At 36.3% G+C, this 17,844-nt stretch overlaps 1 protein-coding gene and 1 long non-coding RNA gene across 6 annotated transcripts in view; one reads left to right on the forward strand and one right to left on the reverse strand.

Annotated features, from left to right (window-relative positions):
- CCDC146 (coiled-coil domain containing 146) overlaps positions 1-17,844 on the reverse strand; it is an 84,073-nt gene that overhangs the window by 21,334 nt on the left and 44,895 nt on the right. For 4 of the 5 annotated variants that reach the window (XM_054817496.1, XM_054817486.1, XM_054817507.1 and 1 more), the window contains 6 exons: positions 14,103-14,312; positions 5,926-5,983; positions 5,203-5,379; positions 4,505-4,578; positions 2,998-3,225; positions 1,857-2,043 (listed from right to left, as the gene is read on the reverse strand). In XM_054817496.1, coding sequence (XP_054673471.1) covers positions 1,857-2,043; positions 2,998-3,225; positions 4,505-4,578; positions 5,203-5,379; positions 5,926-5,983; positions 14,103-14,312 — 934 coding nt within the window. The remainder of the gene's footprint in view (positions 1-1,856; positions 2,044-2,997; positions 3,226-4,504; positions 4,579-5,202; positions 5,380-5,925; positions 5,984-14,102; positions 14,313-17,844) is intronic. The other variant, XM_054817525.1, reaches the window with a different exon arrangement.
- Positions 12,343-14,397, forward strand: LOC129203299 (uncharacterized). Its single transcript, XR_008575977.1, has 3 exons — positions 12,343-12,453; positions 13,224-13,450; positions 14,146-14,397. It is a non-coding gene; the product is annotated as an uncharacterized LOC129203299 (long non-coding RNA).

Here is a 17,844-nt window from a genome sequence, read left to right on the forward strand (position 1 = left end):
TACTGCATTTGAACTGACCATGCTGCAGAGCAGAGGTGGTTTCATATTTGTTCTTCTAAAAGACCCAAGAAAGGAATCAGAGAAATCACATAGCATGTGGAAGATGGGTTAAAACAACTATATTGCCATGGCCTGTTTGTGTTAGGGTAGCATCCTGCAACTTCTGGAGTAAAATGCTGCAGAGAATTCCACTTCTCTCTCTGCTGGCATTCCCTTCCCTCAATCCCCATGATACTGCTACTTGCAAGACACGCACAAGCCTGTAGTATAGCCTGCTATTAGCACTGGGGGAATCCTCTGCAGTGCAACTTAACCTTTAAGGTCTCATTACAGGTCCCTTGCCCTTTCACACAAAGTAAAGAGGTTGGGTTGGGTTTGGATGTCACCCAAGACAGTGAACTCTAACGACAGTTGTCAGTGATTTATGGCATTTGATTGTAGCATTACATATTTTTGAACAATTGTGATTCTCCCTCCAGGAATATTTCTTCAATAGGAACACAGGAAAAAATATTTCCCAGAGTCCCTTAGCTAATACTGAACAGAAATGCAGTAGGAGCTTTAAGATCAAAGTCTGCAATGTGCGTCAGCCCTTTAATCAATATTTCAGGAAATTAAATCTAAAACAAATTTGTGTAGTTATCAAGCCTTCCTCCCTCCTCCCAAGTGGGCTTATATTAGTAGGCAATCAATACACATGTGAATTCAGGAGGAATTTCAGAAAAAAAATTGTATTGTTTAATAATTCTAAATATTATTGAGCAAGGTTTAGAGTTGTTTAAATAGAAAAGCTAAGTATGTGCGAGTTTTGACACCATATAGTTATTTTTAAAAACTTTACAGTGATGTAAATAAGACTTTTTTCTGCCCTGAATTGCTTAGAAGGACCAAGAAAAATTTCAAAGACATTGTGTCAAGGTAGGAAGCATCAAGTCCTGTGAAAAAATATTCACCTGACTAAGCAAGACGAATTTTACAAGACTGACTTACAATTTAGACTAAGCAAGGAGCTAATATAGGAGAAAAGCTTAAGAAAGAGAGAATGAAAGAACCCGTGATGAAAGGAAGAGAATACGAAAAAATTATAGACACATTAATTTTTTAAGAAAGAATTGGAAGGAGAAAAGAAAGAAAATGTTTGGAATAGACAAGCAGAATGAGACTGCCCTTTAAAATCAGCACAGTAGAAGACACAAATAAAACAGAAAAGAGTAAATCAGTATGGGAAGAGGAATGGCGAAATAATAATGCAGGGAAGAAATGAGGAAGGTTAAATTTGAGTGGAAACAAAGGCAACATAGGGAATTATTTCATATTACTTAATACCAAACTTTATATAGTGCTAGTTTCCTGTCCCCTGGAATAATGTTAAATACATTATAAATTATTTACAGTAATATACAAGCAACCTTCAATATTTAGAAAGATGTAACTTTTCATCATCTGGGAGCCAGGGAGTACCTGGGTCTATTTTTCTGATACAAATTTCTTTGATGCCAATGGGCAAGTCACTATATCATTTCACTCATAAATGACCACAATTCCACACTGCTTTAAAGGAAGACATGACATCACAGTGCCAATATAATCTCCCAGTTTTTCTTGATAGGACGCTCCTACCTAAAATCCATTTCTTAAGAATAGTCCAAATGTATCTGGATGCAGTATTTTTTTATTACAGCCACAGTACCTAGAGGTTTCTTTGTTAGTTGTAGCAACATTCTTGACACTTTGATATGCACAAGACTTAAAACAGTCTTCTCCTCTTCCCCCTTTTAGGACCAGTCAAAAGATTTAATAGACAGATTTCTTACAAGAAAATTTAAAATCCTTATGATCAATGCATTCATACAGACCTCTAATTTGAGTCTTTTATGCCATGACTTATCTTGTTCCAAGGAATCATAAATCACATTCAGTTGTAACTCCGTCTTTTTTAAGTTTCTCAGTTCTCTATCTTTCTGTGTTTGCTTGTGAATGAGAATATCATGTTGCTTTTTTTTCTCCAAGACACATTTATTTAAATTTTCTTCCAGAGCTTCTCTATATAGATAGACATAGAATTTTAGAAACAGGTGTGTTTCTACAAGATGTGTATGCAAAGAGGCATGATCATTTCAATGGGTTTTGAGTACTGCATCATTATGGCTGAGCAGCAGGATAAACTTATAAATTACTCATACAAATTACCTAAAAAGCTAGCATTTTTATAACTTTAATCAATGTTAATATTCCTAATTATGTCAATGAGGTCTCACAGTCTGTTCTAAATATGCTAAAAATTCCAGAGATAACTGTTACTTGTAGGAAGAAGAAAACACATTTTTTTAATATGAGGGAGTATTTATATGTTCGCTTCACTCAAACATTTCAATTTAAAGTGCCACTATCCTTCAGTATAAAACTTTAAAGGCAAAAGCATTGTTGCTGAGCATATGGCCATGATTACAACTACACATCTTCCTCTGCAAAGAAGGAATCATTTGAAGCTTGCAATCAACCTAACAGGTTTTTTTACTTTATCAAGTATATATAAGCTCATAATTCAAGGGAATATTAAAAATATGTGTAATCAGTCCCCACTGAAATTCAGGAGTATGTGGGTGCAGAAATCTATGATCCTCAGTTGAAAATGAAAATACTGACCTATTTTTTCTTGCTGAATTTACTTCCTGTGGGTTACACAGGAAAAAATGTATTTTCACCACAGAGAGAAACCCTCTAAAAGACTTCCCTTTCAGAGCAAAATCCAGTTTCACTCTCCCAGGATTTTATCAAATGCTTATGCTTTTTGATATTCCTCTTCAAGCCAGATCCTAGATTCCAGTAGTTTATATAAACATTTCTGAAGTCAAAACCAAGTTTGATAATTTCTAGTCCACACTGGTTGCAGCATAAAACTTGAAAACATAAGCAATATAGCAGAAAAAAGAACTAGAACTTTAAGAACAGAGAATTGTTCATTCATACTACATGGCTTATGTCTACTATTCTAACCTGTCTGATAGGACCGCTGATTCCTTCTCTCTGCTAATTTCTAGTAATTTTGTCAAAGTAATGCATTCTTGTTCTTTGGTTTCAAGCAAAATTTGTTTCCCATCTAATTCCTTCATTACATCTTCTCTTTCTTGCAAAATCTCTTCAGTTCTTTTTTCAATGGCTTTCAGGGTACCGTTCAACTCTTCTATTTGGTGATTAAGGGCTTCTTTCTTGTTCTCTGCATCACTGTGGATATATTTTAACAAAACAGTAGGGGTTAACATTTCCACATGCATATTTAAATGGAAAAATGTAAGTTGCCAGTTTTCATGGACACACAAAATCATTTCAACATCATAACTATCTACATTATATGTTTGAAAGCAGACTACATACAGCGAAAAATCTTCAAATGCCAATACAATTCAACAATTAAATTGAAGATGGCCATGGGACTAACAGGGATCTTAGCAACATGACAGTACTAAAAAGGCTTCTAGTAAACTGCTTTCTGTCAAAATTACTAGGTACATGGGTGCAACACTTCAAAATATTATTCCCAAGGCTGGAAACTCTAATTAGTTCACTCTGTGATGCAACACAACTAGAAAGACTCATTTAAATGTTTCATTAATAACAATCTACACAATGTACTAGGTTTATAAAATTGCTTTTCTGTAACACTACAGGAAAAACTTCTTTTATTTATGATAGCAGAGTTGCATTAAGCAGAATAGAGAGGAAAATGTAGAAGAAAACCATTATACAAGTTTTAAAACAGAAATTTAACAGAGTCAAACAACTTCTATATTACAAATAGGAACTGCAAGCAGGAGAGACAAAAACTTCAGTGCAACCCTGTGCCCAAATAGGGTACAAAAACCATCGTTCACCTGGAAGGCACTTGGATCTGTGAGTGACCTGGCTGAAACTGCACAGTGCTAATTAGATTTTACCCATTCAGAAAGCAGCACATGTTATGCTTCAGGGGAGAAAAAACCTAACTATACAAAAGAGAGAAAGAAAAGGCTGGATACTGACTTACATTTTCCATGTTGAAATATCAGAGACCAGAAGTCACATCAGAGGCTTACAGCAAAGCACCTCTGACTAAAAAACTGGTACAGAAGTATCTAGGGAGAATAATTATTTAGCTCAGGCCGGGCTGTTAGCTGTGAAAGCTGCTAGTTTCACTAAGGCGAATAGAGATAAGCTGATATACAGTCACCGAGGACTAGAAACTGTAAAAAACCCCTAATCACTAGATTACATGGTAACATTACTATTTTCCATTAAAACGCTACTAAGCAGATCTGATATATAGTAATGCAGCAGAGTAAGATGGTTAAGCAATATACTACAATTTTCAGCACAGTGCATGGATTTTAAGTGGATTATAGATGCTTTTTAAAATGTTGATCCTAATTTTACTCAACAACTATACTCAACTGTCTCTGTGACAGATGGATGAAAAGAAGTCATACATACATATTTAAGTATATATAATTATTTATTAAAAGCATACCCTTTTTTCCGATTTATCTTCTCAGTTTCTTTTCCAAGTTGTGCTGGAACACCAAGGATCTTAACTAGCTCATCCTAGTGACAAAATAGAAAATTCAGATCGATAGCCTCAAAATCTGGTGAGATTTCATAGAAGTAATATTCACCTAGAACTGCTGTGAAATGGGGAAGAAACATATTTTCTAATTACTTGAGCTCGTCCCAGGGAATTGTAGCTGCTAGTTTTGAAACTAAACATTACGATATTTACCATTTCATTATGTCTGCAAGATAAAAATTATGCTTGAATATTATTAATACATCCAATTATGTTATCTATACCATGGAAAGGAAAGCGGAAGACCTGTGTATGTTTTTTAATTCTCAGCATAAAACTGTATTAATTCGGATCGTAGCATATGTTAGAGCAGCCTACAAAAACACAATATAGCAAATATGTCATTATAGAAACCACTTTTTTAATCAAAACCACGACTACCATTATTTCCTAAAGGAGTAATAATGGATATGGCACAGCAGTATGTTTCACACTTATTGAAAAATGATGTAATATATAATGTAATGCCATCTAATGAATTTGGAATGACAAACAACATCCAGAAGATTCACCATTTCCTTGGACAAATGCACGTACCGTATACACGTATATGCACACACACGTGCACAGAGATACCATACACACAATAAATTTTTTGTTACTTTTAAATTAGCCTGCTTCTCCAGAAGCTTCTCCACTTCTTTCTTGTCTATTAATATCAACTTTTGCTTGGATGAAATATCTTCCTTTATCGCATTAATTTCTGCTTTTCTCTGGATTACTTCTTTGCAGAGCTCATCACAATTTTCTTTTAGCTGTTTAATTTTCTTATCTGCTTCCTTTAAAAATGAAGTAAAAAATCAGATCATTTTTATTTCCCCGTTTACATTTTGCAGGCTTGTGATATTACAGAATCATTAACACTGAATGATGATAACATTTTTTACAACAGACATGAAACACAATTTTTTACCAGCTGTGTGTTTCTTTTATCAATAACCAGCAGAATTTTATTTCCTACAAACTCACACATATCCATCAGGATTTATGACTGCAAATGCATTTTCCACACTCACATCCTAGAACAAAACATCTGCAGCTATCTTTACATGCAGTACCCATTTGTTGAATACAGTACAAAATTTTCTTGAGTAAAGTTAAGAAAATCCAGATCTTTTCTGAATCAATTATTCACTGCTTGCCATAGAGTTATCAAACCTGAATGATACAATATAGCCTCTCCTATAAAATCTACCTCTCGGTTTTTCTATGTATTCCAGATTTTAAAAAACTCTAGAGCTATACACTGTGAAAACATATTCACTGATGTTTTTGTATTAGGGGACACAACATAAACCATGGCTTTTCTCATGTTTCATACTTACCCTTTGTTTTGGAATTCTTTCATATTCATTCTTCAGAAGCCTTTTTTCTTCTTGCAAACTACAGGAAAATCAAGAGAGAGCTAAATATATCAGTAATATGCCAAACAATAAAAAGTATGGAAGCCTATCTTGTGTTAGACTAAAATGTACGGTGAGTTATCATCAGGGACAATTGAAAGGTGTCCAGATTTAAAAGAAGGTTGCTGAATGGTAACTAGAAGTCCTGAAAGACCAGTTGTACATATGCAGGTTTTTTCTACAGTGCATGCCTAAACTTTTGAACCTGATTCTTCTTAGTGTTACCACCTCCTGCAGGGATGCATTTATGCCTCATTCACCCTTGTCTTTATACTAGCAGAGTATAACAGGTCAGACGGCACTCTGCACTCACAGTTCCTCCCAACCTCAGAAAACAAAATTTTAACATGGAACTGAGACAAAAGGAAAGAGGAGGTGGGTTATATAGAGCCAAAGAGACATCACACATCAAAGCAAGTGCAGTTGCTAGTGAGAAACTTTCTTCTTCCTTTGAGTGATTGCTCACGCACACATTCACTCTGTAAACAATTCTAAGTGAGGCTCCTCAAATCTGAACACGCTCCTGTGCAAAAAAATCCTGAAAAGTGACAGCGGATGTAGACTCAGTTGATGAGGTATAGTAGAAAGCTAAATTGAATAGCGATGGTGATCTTGACCTATATCCAAAACTATGTTGCTGTTTAACTTCAGGCAACATTAAAGACAGATGCCAAAGAAGGATAGAAGGAGGAAAGAAAAAAAAAAAGGAAAGCTCTTAGATCTTCTGGATGTATTTTTAGTAATGTTGCCCTGAGAAAGATGAAGGAGTGACTACAAAAGTGACACTGAACCAACAAGCTTGTTAGATTTACAATAGGGAGCTTCTTGGTAGCAGGTAGGTAAATACTGCCAAATCTAAAAAATTAGCCCTGAGGAAAAAAAAGTCAATACGTCCCCAGTGCATGCACAGAGCAATTCTGCACATATAGGAGGTAAATGGGCTACAGCAGTTTGCATGCTGTCGCAACCAAACTGAACTTAATTAGGCCCTTGTGCTATTGATTGGGAACAAGGAGGCAGGTTCTTGCAATGTAATTAAGCGTCTGTGATGATATTTCTGACTCTCAGGTTATATGGGAGTAAAGATTGCAGCTGGGGAACAGGCAAAAGATCCAAATCCTCTGTCCCTGATATAGCGAAGAATCAACTTCAGCACTTAAATTTGTGTTTGTAACTCCAGCTGGAGAATGTGCTGGTCAGGCCTCCTGGAGATTCAGAACAGTCTGTTAGAATAAACAATTTAAATAAGGTGAGTATTAACAGAAGGGGACAGGCTTTCATGATATAGCTGTGTCACTTTTAGAGCTATAAACTATGGCATGGGAGTCCTGCGGCAGCCCCACCTACCCAAAGCAGCTATTACAGTTGCCTCTCAACGTGGTTGATACAGAAGAGGCAAGCTGATCAGTATTTCCTTTTTCTCTGAAACCTTTCAGTGGCAGCCTGAGACTACTTTGTGTGGAGACAGTTCAGGTTTCAGAAGGTGGTGGGCATGGGAGAAGAATCAGTCTCCTAGTTGCCAGCTTCATGGAGGATCCTCCCTGGAATCTTATGCTCAATTCTTCATCAGTGTTGATTTAAGTTTCCTCCCACCCCAAATAAACTGTTTCTTATATTTTGGTCCTCCAACAAAAGGAACAAAGCTTATACCTCAAAGATTCAGGTGACATCTTTCCAGCCAAGGAAAGAAAAGAGTCAAAAAAAGAGAACTGGGTTGGTGATGTTGCAATAAAAAACCAAACCAAACCGACCAACCAAAAAACCCCAAAGAGCAAAGAGAAAATAATAGCACAGAGTAGATGTTGTTGATTTACAGCAGACTACAAGTATGTCTCTACAGGCACTGTTAAGTCTAAAACCTAATTTGAATGACAGTGTTTGAACCCCCCCCAGAGTGAATGAGTCTGAAAAAAAAAAAATCTCTCAAAGAAAACAGTTGACTTTAGATCAGTCTTCCTCAAAAATTGATAAAATGAATTATAAAAAATTCTATTGTAAAATCTATTATAACTTCAGAGATTGCACAGAAGAGTGATGTACTGTGTACCATGCAAGTACAAGCGAGTAGTAGGAAACACCATAAGGTTATTTCTTCGTTGCTGCAATGGGGCTCAGGAGCGACTTTTATGTTCCACTGTTTAAAGTCAATGAGGGAGAGCACAGGGATCAAACTGCGCTGAAAACTGAGCTACTTCCATTCTATGATAGAATCTTTGGTCTGCTCCTGTGTACTATGCCCATAAGCTACAACTCCGTATATTGTGTTGGAGTGGCACACAGGTCAAACACAATGTTTTCACTTACCAACAGGTTGTCTAAGTGTATAAAGACGTTAATAAGGACAATTCATATTCCCACCACGTTTTGGCAGGATTTCTAGTTGGACTCCTTGGGACTGGCATAATCACACTGGTTATAACGAATGGCCAGTCTGCACAAATACCCATAACTTTGACTGCCACAAAAACTGATTAAATAAGTCCTGTGCAAATTGATTAAAGAGGTACTGCATTGCTGGTCATCAGTCCGTGCTGTGCCCTCTTTAATATCATGCCAGACGATCAAAAGAACAATCCCAAAAATCAGGAGGGAGAGCAAAGTTGACACTGTTTTTCTTTTGTCACATTCCTCACTCATGAGGACAGATTCCTGTGGAGCCATTCCAGTTTCACAACAAAGACTTTTCCATCCAGCAAAAGTAAAACGATTTGAACACTGCATTTTCTGTGACATAAACAGAGGCAACACTGAACAGCAAGGACCAAGTTACCTTAAGAGCTGGCAGACCAACTACTTCCACACAAAAAAGAGTGAAGGTGTGAAAAGAAAAAGGGGGTAAAAGAAAGAAGTTAAATCTCTCCCTTTTGAACAATGAGTTTGGTCCAGCTGCCCATATCGAAAAGTTAGACAGGTACTCCTATGCTAACACCCCCAAGGCTTCCTTACTGTCAGGGATATAAGGGGAACCACCAAAGGGCAGGTCATCTGACATCCCACGTTCCTGTTTTAGGATGAGATAAATTACCAGTTGAAGATAATGCATTTCTCTCTGTTGACTCTAAAGGGAGACCAGGATGATTACCTCAGATTAAGAAATCAAATAAGATTCTTCAAAAATGTTAAGTTTGGTGTCTGATTTAATAGCTATATGGACACAGAAGCTTAAGGTAAGGTAAGCAGAGAAAATCTGGTCTTTCCATTTAGCATTTGAATCTTGTAATCTGTGGTATATGGACATCAGCCTTATGACTGCCTATAAAATACTTAGACATCAATCATAACAACAAACAAAATAGCTGCAACTGGCATTAGGCATTTATAATTCCCATTCTTTTATAGCTCTTCTTTGAGTTTTCAACATCATGTGGTTTTTATTATTATTATTATTATACCTATAACAACATACATAATGAAAAGAAGATGAAACTCTTAAGTTTAAGCATTAATGTTCGCAAATGTTTCTCATGTTTCTTTACTTATTTTCATGAAGCTTAACAGCAGTACTGTACTTGAAAAGCTATCATCAATGCAGATGTAATGAGTTAAAAAAAAGCACTTGGAAAATTGGACCATTAATGAAAATACATTCCAGACTTTTCCCTGAGAGATGTCTACAGCTGCAAACTGACACAGAAATAAAAAAATTAAGTCAGAGAGATTAAGAAATGTAGTGGTAGTTGTCAACAGAGGTCCATTTCAGTTCCTCAGCTCACAAAATAGCCAGAACATTATTATTATTATGAATCCCATAATGCAAGAAAGCAAACTCCTTCAGCTACTCTGACACATAGCTAGGATTGCTGAGGAATCCATGGAAGGTTTTCAGCACCTCACAACTAAAATCTAGTGACTACAAGTAGAAGATATCACAGCTGACAAGCTGCCAGCATGAGATTCCTGTAAGGCCCTTAGCTGTAATTAGTTTGTATGTACTGGAGAATGCAGTCACAAGACTAGTTGATAACAACTTCAACTGTCACTCAATTTATTTTACTTATGACTTGTAATTCTTGATTAGAAAAAATATGGACAAAAGCTTAACTTTTCACTTTTTAATTATTGAGTGACTAATCCTGAAATAATTACAAGCATTGAAATAATTTTCCATATTTGCAATGCTTCTACAAGGACAAAGTCAGTTTTGCAATCCTGACTTGCATGCAACAGCACGTAGTCCTTCAGCGAATAGCCATTCTGCTACCTGCACAAGTGACTGTGAGGGCTACAGATTGGACCTAGGCTTTAAAATAAAATTGTTGTCAAGAATCAGGCACCTTTAACCTCACAAACTCTTGTTATAGATAATTTCATTACAAATTAATTGCTTACTTTTAAATATATAGTTTAAATGATAAATTAATTTAGATGATTAATTTATTATTTCTCAATAATAAACTATTGTTGATACTATTGCCTGATAAAGAAAAGGAGCTCTTCTTTATTTTGTCTCACAAACCAGGACTGTAAGCCTCACATGGACATTAAAATGAAAAGTTTCCTCAAGCTAGAACAAATCCTTGCTGATCACATTGATCCTTTCCTTGTTCTGGTGTTAACCTGATTTTTCAGTCTATATTCTTATTTACTGAGGCTTGGTCAGTCCCAGTTATATGAAGAAACTTCATGGCTCTGAATGCAATTGCACCAGAACTGAATTGGGAATCGCTATTTTTCTTTTTACTTTATTACACTTGCCTAATAGTTTTTGAGAGGAAGAATACTCCTGGAGTGAGCTCTGACTTTGGGGTAGTGGCCCAAACATTATAACCTCAGTAAAATCCTTCCAACTGCTGTTCCCCTCCTGTGCTGAGCACTCAGGTAGACACACCAACAAAAAACCCAGTACAACCGTAACACAGAACAAGAAGACAAACTGGAAGAGGAGGCACACATTGGCAGTGGGGGTACACTACAGCCATGCAGCCCCCCTCAGGGTGACGTCCCTGACAGCTAAAGGGCTGCTTCTGAATACCTCCTGTACTTATTCAAGCTATGAAAAAAGTCACAAAATTTCTGAAAACCTGCTGATACTACAGTGCTGAAAGGAATTTGAATTTACTCTCGGAATGTTGAATACTCACTGGAACAATAAAGAATTGAAAGAGAAGATGAAATATCACCTTCAGCTGTTGAAAAAGGTATCTGATCTGGAAAAAAAAATGTTTACCGGGACAAGCAAATAGGAAATGAAATACAGAAAAGAGAACATAGAATACTAAGGGACCTTGAGACAAAAAATAACTTTGCTAATGTTATGGTATATCTATATGACTCTTCAAGAGAAAAAGTTTACCGATGTCAGATTTGAATCTGAGTGCCCTTACCTATCAGAGAAAGTGAACTGAGGCAGGAAGCAAACTAGAGATTCTTCAGATAAAGGAAGGATTACAGAAACGGGGAAGCAGATGATCTACAGAGGCACGCTCTCACTTCCAGCTCAGAAGTGTTTCTGAGTAGACAAGATCTAAGACTTTTAAGAAAAGAATAAAGCAATAGCTAAGAGACACACATATTCCCTTCAAAAGCTTTCCCCCTCCATGTTCCCCGCCTGCTATACATAAGAAGGTAAATAAGCATTATGTTTGTTTTCAGACTAAACAGCCATTAGTCATAATTCCCAGAGAAGTCTGCTTGCAAGTGCCAAGCACAGCTGGGACTGCATTAACACAGTTGGACAACAAGGGAAACTGTGCTCCAGAGAGATCAAGGGCCAAGAAAGGTTTGACTGTGAGTTTCTATCCTTCTGAGAAATGAAGGAAACCAAGCAGTCACCTAAGGGCAAACTTACACTGTCTTTGATGCAGTTTCCCCTTTGCCTGTGACACCGCCCACGCACCCAGATATTTCAGAAGACATCACTTATTATTTGTGCAAAACCATCAGGCATGCAGATCTTCATTTTACATCAGTGTTACTATTAGATCACCTGCTATTCACAACTCTATTCTGGACATTCATTTTCACTGCCTTCCGCAGGCACCAAGCCCATCCCTTCTTTACAAACATGAATTCACAGCCACTATCTGTTGTTCTTCATAGCTCATTTCCCCACTATTATTCACTCATCTGTTCCCTGCACAGATATGTATTCTACCACTCCTGTTTATTCTATACAAGTGAAACACGAAAATCCCTCTCATTTCTGGAAAGCAGTATCTTCACTCCCAGAAAACAAATCCACACATAACCAAGGCACATCCTCCTCACTCCACACCCACAAAACACGTAAGACCCAATACTACCGCCAGGCATGAAACAGATTCCAAACAAGGAACAATTAAATAATCTGTAGCTCTTCAGTTTGGAAAGCTGACAAATTAAGGTGGGGGGAGGGTACAACAGAGATCTATCAAACCATCCTGCAGCAGTGAAGATGAAGAGACGATCAGATGTTCAATACAAGAACTACAGGGCACAAAATGAAGCTGGTAGGAGTCAGGTTCAAAAAAGGTAAGAGGTGGCAGTTCTTGTGTAGTTAATCTGTGGAACTTGTTGCCCAGGGTGTTGCAATGTCAGAATATGTATAGTTGAGGAAGAGACAGGAGAAGTTCAAGGAAGAGGGATCAACTGAGTATTCCTAAATACAGAGGAATTTGGCTCATGAAATCCCTGTATTAAAAATGGTTGGGGCTGTGTGTTTGGTCACTGTTAGACACTGCACCATATGGACCTTTGGTCAGACTGTATATCTGGTTTTGATCTCATGCAATAAGTAAGATCAAACAGGGGAAGTTTCTTGTTAAAGCGAAAGAACATTTTTCACAGTATGACTGACCCAAAAAGTGTATTTTTAATCTACATGATAGGATATTCAATTCATATATAAGAATTAATACAGTAAATGTGCAAGGGTAATTGAAGCAATACCTAAGCTGCATTTTGTGTAGGACAGAAATCTCCCTTTGACTAGGGGTAGAAAACAGAGTATGAGTAAATATCCCCTAAACATATAAAATACCATCATTTTTTTGAAAAGTAATGCAAAATCAGTGAAAAATGTTCATAAGATATGAGGACAAATAGGTAAAAAGCATGGTATTTTGAAGAGCTCATTTCTGGACCGCTTGGAAATTGCAAAAAATTTTGTATTTAATAATTATTTCAGGAAATTTCACGTTGCTTAGTTATCTCATAGCAAATAATTTTTTCCAGATGCTTTCCATGTTTCCCTATTTCTCCCACTCCCAATTTGCTTCTTTCTCAATTTCTTTCTTTCTTAGAGCAAACATTTGGCTCTAAAAAAAAATCAAGAAAGACCTGCCAGAAAAATCTGCTCTATGCAGTTTGTACAGTGCCCCTGCTTTCCTTGCAGAAAAACAGTTTTAACTGCTGAGCTGCTGACATTATTTATTTGGATTTATATACACCAACTACACTACAGCTGAATTGAAGATGGGTAAAAATAGCACACACCCCACAAAACGAATATATGAGTTCATCTCCATAGGTATGTATTTTTAAAATGCAATAGTACTGTTTGTAATTTTACTATAAAAGCTTCATGTACAACACACTCATATATGCAGATAATTAAAATATATACAATATCAAGCTTATTCTGGACTTGTTTCCTTTTATAGAAATGTCAAGCATTCACTTCTTTCACAGCAAATTTCTCATTTTTCCGACATGAGAATATACAAGTACTTCTCCTCCTTTAAATACCTGAATAGAAAAAGTTGAATAAACTGTGCTTCTGATGTTAAAAATAGCATTGGGTCTATTTATGACATTGTTTCCATAAAATCCCAGTCACCAGGTCTCTGAGACATTTTTAAAGGTGTCCTAGACTAGAATGGCTTCTGTTAAATTTTTCTGCCTAAACATCAATCATCCAATGTAGTAAATTTTAAACAGCATTTCAAAGGACATCGTAGCCTGTTCTAAAATTAGAATTATCTACAAATCTTGCACTAGGGTAATTTTATTAGTCATTGAAATGTTGCTGTTACTAGAGAAAATTTGTGGCAATTTGTCTAACAACAGCCATCAAGAAATGTGTCCATGTAAAATGGAGAGAAAATTGAATTATATTCTATATTATTAACTTTCTAGATAAGCTATGATAAAATTAGCAGTGTTTGACCACTACGACCTACCATTCCATCTTGAACTGAACTTCATACTCTCTTTCTTTAATAGCATTGTATTCATTCTGGCAACTAAGCAGTTGTTGCCTTATTCGGGAAACTTCACTGGAGGATTCTTCAGGGAACTGTTCTGCTTTTTCCAGTTCATGTTGTTGTTGTTCCAGTTCTACACTAAGACGTTTGGCTTCCTGCAACAGCTGGATCTCAGATTCCTGTAAACTACATTAAATAGAAAAATTTAGAACTAGGCAATGAGAAGCATAAGCTTTGTATTTATACTTCTTTATCTACCTATAATATTTAATTCAAGGTTTTCAAGATGAGATGCAATTAAGTGCTGAATAATCTGGTCTGACCTCCTAGGTGACCCTGCCTTGAACAGGAGGTTGGACCAGAGACCTCCCGAGGTCTGTTCAAACCTGAATTATTCTATGATGCCACAAGAGCAGTGGAATCTGATGTGAGGGGGTTTTTTTTGGCATCCTAGAGTTGGAGCAGGATTCATCTCATCTAATTTTAACCAGACAAAAGATGGTTAGTTGGTCTAATTTCTTTGTCTAGCACCTCCCAGAACCAGTGAAGAGACAGGGAATCTGTTTTATCCTAACAAGTGCCGAAGGGTAGATCTGAATCGGTGTGGGGACCAGTAACAGGGAAGTACTCACCAGGACAAGGCCCAGTCTGGGCTCTATGACACCTTTAAGTTCTTAGTAAACACCAGGACACCTACCCAGTGCTGAACTGCACATTGCTACTGTTGTAGTATTACCAGTATCTGAGGTAACTCCTCTAACGATACACAAGCTGCAAATACATTTGTGGACTTCTGTGGAAGCTTATTATAAGGCCTGTAGACATGATCAATTATCTGATGTAACTTGTATCATTGAAGTCTAGCTTCACAGAAACAACAAACTGTAATATTCTGTCAATGTATGGAGACTGATATTCATAATATACTTAGGAACCTATGTGGTGATAGCTGAATAACAGATTTTAAAATCTGTTAGTAAAATACTTTGATTACTATGGAAAAGTATTAAAGGGAACTACAGTACGAAAATTCATATACGATGCTCAACATATAAACCTATTCTTTATGCTGTAGAAATCATTGTGTATGTCTTCTCAATATTACTACATTATAAGTTTTGAATAATGGTATACTAAAATTATTCACAAATGATGTGGAAGAATAAAGAACTCTATCACTTGCCTTTTATTAATTAAAAATATAATGCAATTTAATATTTTTTAGAACAAAGGAATTTAGAATCTCCCCTATTGAGAAAACCTATACATAAATTTTAGCTCAAAGATGACATTTATGGCTTAGCAACAAAAACAAAATTACATATGACACTGAAGAATAGAGTTGAGATGGTAACTATGAAAACACAAAATATACAACTGACTATACAGCATAAACATAGCTGAAATAATATAACAAGAAAAGTTTTGTTTTGAGTAACATTTCTATTGAATAACCACTTCCTTTTTCAAACTAGAAAATACGAAAACCACAGACTTCAACAGGAAACAAGAGTGTGCCTTTATCACAAAAAAATAACTTCATATGTGAGGTATTTCAATTGTAACCTTTTAAGGGAAAAATAAATTGACTTATCGACACAAGATCCTATAAAATATTTAGATCTTCTTTAAGTCCAACAGAATGTATGCTATTTTAGGAGAAAATGTAATTGGTTGCAGTAATACACATTCATTTCAAACATAATTCTTACATAAAAGATAAATTTTACATAAAATTACATAAAAACATAAGTTCTTTCATAAAAACAAAATTCTTAGTATCGATTTTTTCAAGATAATAAAAAGATAAAAATAGAAACAAGATCTGAGTGTTGAATCTAGACCAGATCTTGCTCCCTATAGTTGCCAACAATATTTTTTCATGTGAACATTTAAATTTAATTGAAGATAATGAAGAAATAACTGGATATCTACACAATGTACATATCTAGAAACACTTAAGTACAAAAGTAGGCTTTCCAAGTCTGATGTGGCAGCTATTGAATTTGTGCAGTGATTAATAATTTAACATGCTTAAGAAGGTAAGATTCCCAAACTGCCAATGAACTATCATTATTACCTGACTTTCTTATAGCTTGGTGTATCAGAATATTCATATTAGATTACTAAATTGAGATAATAAAAATTTACAATTTGGCCACATGATTGTGTGACCAAATGGGTTTTCAGGGGCCAAATTTGAGCTCAGGTACATCAGCTTTATGTGCAACCTCACTGCAAAGTGGTTGGGTGAGACAGCACCCGAATGAGATGACAGCCTGTTCCCAGAATTTCAGCTGTGCAGCAAACATAAATTCAAAATAACATAACACTTTGAAGAAATGTATCAAAGATGTTATGTGCCAGGTGACAAGTCTCAGCTTTCCAGAATGCCAAATTGTGCAAAACTGAAACCAAGAAATAAAGGACTATTTACCACTAAACAAAAGGACTACACTATACGCTTGTAACTCTGTGTACTCTAGCAACAGCCTTGGAAATTATCTGCATACATACTAGTTGCATTCATCATATTAGACAAATTTGTATGGTGTACCAGAGGGATCAATTGCAATCATTTGGCATAGCTGTCCCAGGCATCTACACTACTTAAGATGCATAAGACTTTCTACTTGAAATTTTCGTATGCATCTAAAGGAAAGAAGAACGCACACAGCTTGAAGACTTCATCTGGTGTCATTTGTTTCCGCATGGCATTGTAACAGCACTGGGACAGATGAGAGTTAATTAGGAAAGAGATTAAATTCAACTGTAATAAGTGAAAAAAGTTCTTGATACACAGAACTGCACTGCACACACAAGGGTGAAGAACTAAAAATTAAAAAGTGGTATTGATTCTGTGAATGGCAGGAAGAGTATACAGACATACTGAACATCAGGACTCTCTTTATAGCCAACGGCGAAAACCAGACACTTGCAGGTGTCCATATAAGGAGGAAGTGTGTGGTCCCTATTCTGTTCTATTGACTGTTAAGGGACTCTAGATACCTAGTTCAGATGTGCATGTCTCCTGATGTTAACACATGGGCAAATGAATCCCACTTTTGATGTCTGAAAAGTCCTTAAAATATACCAGAGACCATGATCAGTTTTTGGTAATTGATCTCCTTTGCTTTCTTTTAGCAGTAAGAGAAATCTGTCTGGGGTAGTTAGTACTTGTTCACACATTGGCATTTTGCTTTGACAACGGACTACATAGAATGGTTAGGGTTGGAAGAGACTTCAAAGATCATCTAGTTCCAACCCCCCTGCTGCGGGCAGGGACACCCTCCACTAGACCAGGTTGCCCAAAGCCTCATCCAACCTGGTCTTAAACACTTCCAGGGATGGGGCCTCCACAACCTCTCTGGGCAACCTGTTCCAGTGCCCCACCACTCTAACAGTAAAGAATCTAAGTAAAGAATGTGACGTGATTCTCTCTGATCAACTTTCTTACAGAAGTATGGCAATTTCATACTCCTGTGACAACTATGGGAAGAATGAGAGATGTAATCAACCATCTGACATTTTCATGCTTTTGGTGCATGGTGTTTACGGTAGTTTTATGTGTGACAGAAAAGACAGCTGAGTCCTGGTTTCGTTCAGGCCATATTCCACTTATACATACAAAGGAATTGTCTTTACATAAAAGGTTCTATATAAATACATAAAATATGTAATAATATGCTTGTATTTTTTCCACCAAAGACTGGTTTCA

The sequence above is a fragment of the Grus americana genome, chromosome 1 (assembly GCF_028858705.1).
Source record: "Grus americana isolate bGruAme1 chromosome 1, bGruAme1.mat, whole genome shotgun sequence".
Classification (NCBI taxonomy): domain Eukaryota; kingdom Metazoa; phylum Chordata; class Aves; order Gruiformes; family Gruidae; genus Grus; species Grus americana.